The sequence below is a fragment of the Antrostomus carolinensis genome, unplaced genomic scaffold, assembly GCF_000700745.2.
Source record: "Antrostomus carolinensis isolate BGI_N321 unplaced genomic scaffold, ASM70074v2 scaffold18883, whole genome shotgun sequence".
Classification (NCBI taxonomy): Eukaryota; Metazoa; Chordata; class Aves; order Caprimulgiformes; family Caprimulgidae; genus Antrostomus; species Antrostomus carolinensis.
The window spans coordinates 4,922-10,770 of NW_010307455.1; the positions used below are offsets into that span (position 1 = coordinate 4,922).

The following is a 5,849-nucleotide window of genomic DNA, read 5'->3' on the forward strand; positions in this document are numbered from 1 at the left end:
TCCTTTAAAAAAACAGCTCGTTTCACATGTGAGAGGCTGTGGGGATGAACTGCAGGGGTGAGGCCTTCCTCCCTCCCTCACTCCTCCAGGAGTTATGACTCCTTCGGTGGGCCATCATGCATGGCGAGCAAGTCCTCCACCTTCTCCAGGGGGCTGCTCAGCATCTGCTGGTCCCCCAGCTGCCACCACGAGGAGCAAGGTGGGAGAACCAAGCGAGGCAGGTCAGACCCAGTGCAGCCTCAGGCTCAGAGCACATGAGGTGGCTCTGGGAGCAGGCAGTGAGGAGAACTGGTCCCTCAGCCGGAGCTGGGAGCAGGGAGCAGCTGCAGTTTGAGGCGGTTCATGCAGGCGGAGAGCAGGACGAGGAGCGGGTGTCGCAGGCTGTGCGCTGCACGGCAGCGGTGCCAGCAGACCCTGTGCCTGGTGGTCTGTGCCGGGGGCAGGAGCAGGCACTGTCGGGGCCAGGTGAACCCTGAGTGGCTGGTCCATTGCTGCAAAAATTTGGCTTAGCCCAAGGGAGTCTTGAGGCCAGCAGTCCTGGGGCCAGCTGTGGGGAGGTCTCCAACCCTTCCCAGCCCCTTCCAGCTGTCTGGGGGTTGTCCCAAGCGGTAGCACAGTAGCTGTGCAGTAGGAGAGCTTGCTCTGGGTACAAGAGGTGCTGACTCTGAAAAGCAAGAGGGAGGAAGACCTGGTTCATGAGGGGTGTGGTTGGGAGCCCAGCACAGCCTGGGAGGGGAAGCAGACCTTCCCAGATGAGCCATCAGCAGAGGACATGCTGGGGGATGTGGCAAAGCAGCACTGAAGGAACGAACTTACCTGCCGGGCTGGGGGCTCCCCTCCTTAGCTCCTCCATGCTGCTTTGGAAAAGAACAGAGCACGTATAGTACCCCAGGTGAGGCCTGCTGAGAGGGGCAGCATGCTCATGACCCTGATAGTGTGGGCATGGCACAGCACTACCAGGCACTCAGAGCGCCGAAGGCCCTAGCCCACTGGCTACCAAACCCTTTCCCCAGGCAAAGCCACATCTCCTTCCCCTCAGGAGCCCCCACGTACAAAGGGCTGCCATGTTCCGGGGCCACACGCACAGCTCCAGTCTGTGCACGCACTGGTTCCCGGCTGACACTAGCTCAGCCCAGGCGCAGCCCCACAGCTCTGACAGACCCCAGCCAGGTGCCAGTGACACAGAGAAGAGCCACAATGGAACATGCCTCTCGCACCCACCACCACAGGCACTTCTGCAGAGACCTACGGGTTAATCCCCCGCTGCCAGACTGGTACCATCAGCTCCTGGCAACCACAGGACAGACACCAGCAAGCTCAGCCCCAGGCCTGAGCTCACGCAGAAGCAACCAGGCCCCCATCCTGGCCGAAGCTCCAAGGAAATTAGTGGGAGGAGAGGGCCAGCTCTGGGTCACACCTGGGAAGCATGTCTGGATAGGCTGGCCTCAGCAAGGAGTGGCAGAAACAGAACAAGGAACATCTCTGGGTACATCCTGTGGGTCAGCATCTGTCCCGTACGGCTCCACTGCAGAAGTTATACTGCAAGATCTGCCCCACCACAGCTCAGTTCCCTGTTCACTCAACCTCTCAGGTGCCAGAGGCAGAGAAAGCAGCAGGAAGCTCCCCCTTGCTCCCATTCAGAGCTCCTTCATGCTCCCACCATGCCCATAGCCCCAGCAGCTCCCCTTGCATGGGGCACAGAGAAGGAGACAAGACAGTATTCCCCAGAGAGATCCCTGAACACAGCAAGTAGCTCACCACCTACCCAGATAAGGTTTCACCAACGTTATCATCTTCCTCCTCCTCTTCCTCCTCCTGGCAAACAAACAAACCAAAAGAAAAGAACACCATGACACCTCGCTGCCTGGGCAGGTCTCTGCCAGGAGAGAGGCTGGGCTGCCCAGAGCCTGTTCTGGAGCAGCAGGGCAGTCCCCAGCCCCTTCACAAGACACAGTCACCCACCAGGCACGGCACAGACACAGGGTGCCTAGAGGCTGTAGGGAGAAAGAGAGCGCCTGCAGTGCTGGGCTGCTGAAATTCTCAGGGGTCAGGCACGCAGCCACCCCAGGGGAGAGACAGACCACAGCTCTTCTCACATCCCCTCCAGGCAGCAGAGCACCCAACACAGGCTGTGAGCAGGGAACAAGCCGAGACAGCTGCTGCACACAGCACACCTTTGCCCAGGGACAGGAACGGCGTGAGCACATCTCGCAGCTGGAGGGCCAGGCAGAGGACCACCTGGGAGCAGGCTGTAAGCAGGTATGACCCCAGGCACTGCTAGGCTGGGCCAGCACTGGAAGCATGAGACCAAGGACCAAGTGTCCAGAGCCTCCTGGGCAGGGACACGGTGAGACCGGCAACACTGGTAATGCTCTGGTTGGCTCTGGACATACAGTAGGTGTAGTGCATATGGGCAGGGCTGAGCCTTAGCCCAGGCTGGAAAGATGGTGACCAAAGGGTCCTCTCCTTCAAAGACAGTGTCTCACCCCTAGCCATGGCAGCAAGTGTGCAGAGCAGCTCCCAGCTCCCTGTTTGACAGTGCCAGCAGAGCAGGGCTGAGAGCTGCTGCAATGCTGGGCCTGGAAGGAGAGCTCCTGGAGCAAAAACCACCTGGAAGGAGAGGAGCTCCTGGAGCAAAAACCACCTCAGGAACCGTGCCTGCCTTGTGAGCCAGACAGAGCACAGTGTCCCTCTTAATGTCAGGATGCCGTGTGTGAGAGAGGCTGTCCGGATACCAACAGGGGCCAGGAGGAAGGAGCTGCATAAGGAGGCTCCTGCCCTACTGTGAGACAGCCCTGGGCGTGGGCCAGACTTGCACATACTGTACCCCAAACTGGTGTCTGAAGGGAGGGCTCCCCGGGGGGGCTGGCTCACTTGGTCTGCCGGGCTCACTGCTCTCCAAGACACATGAAGGGTGAAAGGACTGTTCCTGCCTAGAGCCTAGGACAGGGCAAAAGCAGCAGAGTTAGTGCCTGCAACCTGGAGGAGGTCCAGCAGGGAATGTACAGGCAGGGCTGTGGGCAAGAGAGAGATACCCCTGCTGTGCTCGGAGGAGGGTGCAAACAAAGGTGGGGGATCACTGCTCACAGCAGGTAGGTACCACAGGGCCCTGAGCTGTGCTACAGCTCAGCAACGCAGAGTAGTCCAGCATGGATATCAGGGATCCCTCCCAACCTCCCACCCCAGCCAGAGATAGGGCAGGCTCCCCAGGTGGGGCAGTGGCAGAGAACACAACAGCAGGGACAGCACTGTCCTGCTTCGTGTTTCACCAGCCAGGCAGCAAGGCATCTTTCCTCCACACAGCCCAAGACAGGGTCCCACTCTGGAGACCCCGATCCCAGGGCTATACAGAGGGACACATTTGAGAAATTCCTCCTACCTGCATGTGCTGCTTCCCAGAGATCCAGAGCCATCTGGAAGGCCTGGGCCACGGTCAGAGTCACAGCCTGGGCCTGTGTACAAGAAAGAAGGGGAAGGTCTGCTTTCATCTGGGCCCTCAAGCCCAGACAACCCCACTGCCACGAAAGCTGAGAGTCCCCAGGCCTCTCTCGCTGCCTTTCCCTGCAAAGCATGCACGTAGAAGGCCAGAGCTCAATGTCTGTCTACCCCTGTGGGCCAGCCATTCCCAGGATGTCCAGCTGGGACAGAAGAACCTGCTTTCGCTCACCACTCGCCTCTGCAGTGTGTGAGCACACGTGTGCTCCCTGGCTCCATTTCCAGCTCAGGTGCGCAGAGATAAGGGCTTTCTCTCTCTGAAGGGGGAGAAGGAAGACCCTTGTTCCCACCCTTACCTCAGGGAGCCAAGAGCAGAAGGGAAGTGCTTACAATCTTCTTCTTGGGTGAAAGGAAGGCATGGCATTCCAGTGCTCCGCTCTCCTGGCTCTGGGCAACATAAGCAAAGACTTTGTTTTGCAGCTTGTCTGTTGTGCAGTAGGAGATCCTGCAGGCAGAGAGGAGCTACTCAGGGCAATAAGGGACCCCAGCACACCAACAAGCACTGCTGACAGCCTGAGGCTTTAATCTGCCCCAGATGATCAGGCAGCCCAGCCCCTCAGCAAGTGTGTCACCTACAGCTAGTAAGAGATCACTGCACCCACAGGCATTCCCTCCCGCATTGCCCCTGCGTGCTCCTCTGTCCTCTGATGCCCAGTTCAACCCAATGTATGAACTCAAGCACTGAGACAAAAGGAGCACAGAAGGGTGAGTGATTGCCTCCAAGGACACGATTGGAGGCCAGGCAGTAGGATGGTCTGCCCAGGCAAATCAGCTCTAGTGCTGGGACCCAAATTTTGCACCAAGGAGATTTCCTGTCTCTGCTTCCCACGTAGCCACCAGCCTGCAGCCACACTCCCCTCACACCCAGTACCCACGGACACCCAACCCAGCCAAAGCACAGCTGGCAGCAGTAAAAAAACCCCCACATCAGCTCCCACAGCAGCTGCCTTTAGCCAGCCCAAGTAAGCTGCAGTCTAAGGCAGCATCATCCCACTGCAGCCAGAAGGGTGGTCCAGTGTCAGTGGAGAGAGACAGACATGCAGTCCTGCCCTAACTGTGGGGCTTTCCAACCACCAGCCTTGACATCCTGCTTGAATGCCAGAACAGACAAGCAGGGTCCAGGGAAAAGGTAGATGGACTGACCCAGAACTCAAGGCCACCCAGGACCCTGCTTGCATTCAGCCCCAGGTAGTGCCGTGGGGCACAGCAGGGAGAGGGCATGGGCCTCAGGGAGCCAAAGGAAGACCTAAGCTTGAAGGTACCACTGACAGAAGATCCCATCAGCCGCCAGCTGGCTGTTGAGAAACACTCAGGCCTTCCAGATGCCATGCCCACCTGTAGATGGAGATGTTCTCAACCATCTCCTTTGTGTCTGCATCCTGCAGCGAGATGCCTCTCGGAGACACTGTCAGAATCACCTTCTGGAACTTGCGAGCTCCCACCCGTGCCTGGCAGTGGGGAGACACCAGATACCTCTGCAAATCTGGCAAGGGTCTTCACCCCGCCTTGCTGGCAGGAGTCCTCCAGACTCTGTACAGAGTGCCACCCACTTGGACCCTTGCTGCAAAGGCTTCTGCTGTAGGGATGGGAAAGCAGAGCCTGGAGATCAGGCATGTCCTGCATAGAACGCCCCTGGAATCTGTTCACACTACTGCCATGCACATGGGAAAGGACAAACCCCACCTCCCCTGGTCCTTCACCCTCCCCTCCATGCTGTGACAGGCCCAGCTCTGCTCCTAGCCATGTTCCTGGTGTGGGAGCAGGCAGCAGCGGCTGTCCTGCAGGAAGACAGCTCCCCCCAGAGCACACAGGCAGAGACCAGCTGGCCTCTTGCCTGCTGTCCTGGTGCAAGGACACCACACACACCACCCTTGTCTTGGGAGCAGCACAGTCCCTAGCTGGGGTTCAGGGCTGGGACACGGATGCTTCCCGGATCCCAGGGGTTAGGCTCTGAATTGGCCCCTTTCTTACCCCAGTAGAGCAAGGGCCCCAGGAGCAGCTCTCACCGTGGCCACGATCCTGTGGATGGCAGCAGCAGCCATGTCTTCTCCTTTGGGTTTTTCTACCAGTGTCATCCCCAGATACTTGAGTGTGAAGCACATCCCCTCAAGCAGTGGCTCCTGCATATCAGCCCAGCTCTCGGGAAGCTCTGCAAAGACAAAATCCCTTAACAGCATAAGCCACGTGCCAGCCGCCCCATGGCTAGTCCCAGCAGAGCCACCCCACCTCGTTGCAGCTTTGCTGCTCCCAGCAGCAGTGATGCTACCTGCACTCAGCAGGTCATTCTCCTGGCTCTGTGGCATTCTCTGAAGAGGAATAGAATGAGAGGACAGTTCACTCTCAAAGCTGTTAGT

At 58.6% G+C, this 5,849-nt stretch overlaps 1 protein-coding gene across 1 annotated transcript; it reads right to left on the minus strand.

The window, feature by feature from the left end:
* Nucleotides 1–3,379: 3,379 nt before the first annotated feature.
* LOC104523005 (low density lipoprotein receptor adapter protein 1) lies at nucleotides 3,380–5,644 on the minus strand (the record flags this gene model as incomplete). Its single annotated transcript, XM_010165450.1, has 4 exons — nucleotides 3,380–3,452; nucleotides 3,826–3,940; nucleotides 4,831–4,943; nucleotides 5,502–5,644. Coding segments are annotated over 4 exons (444 nt in total), but the record flags the coding sequence as incomplete, so codon positions are not given.
* Between the last annotated feature and the right edge of the window lie 205 nt (nucleotides 5,645–5,849).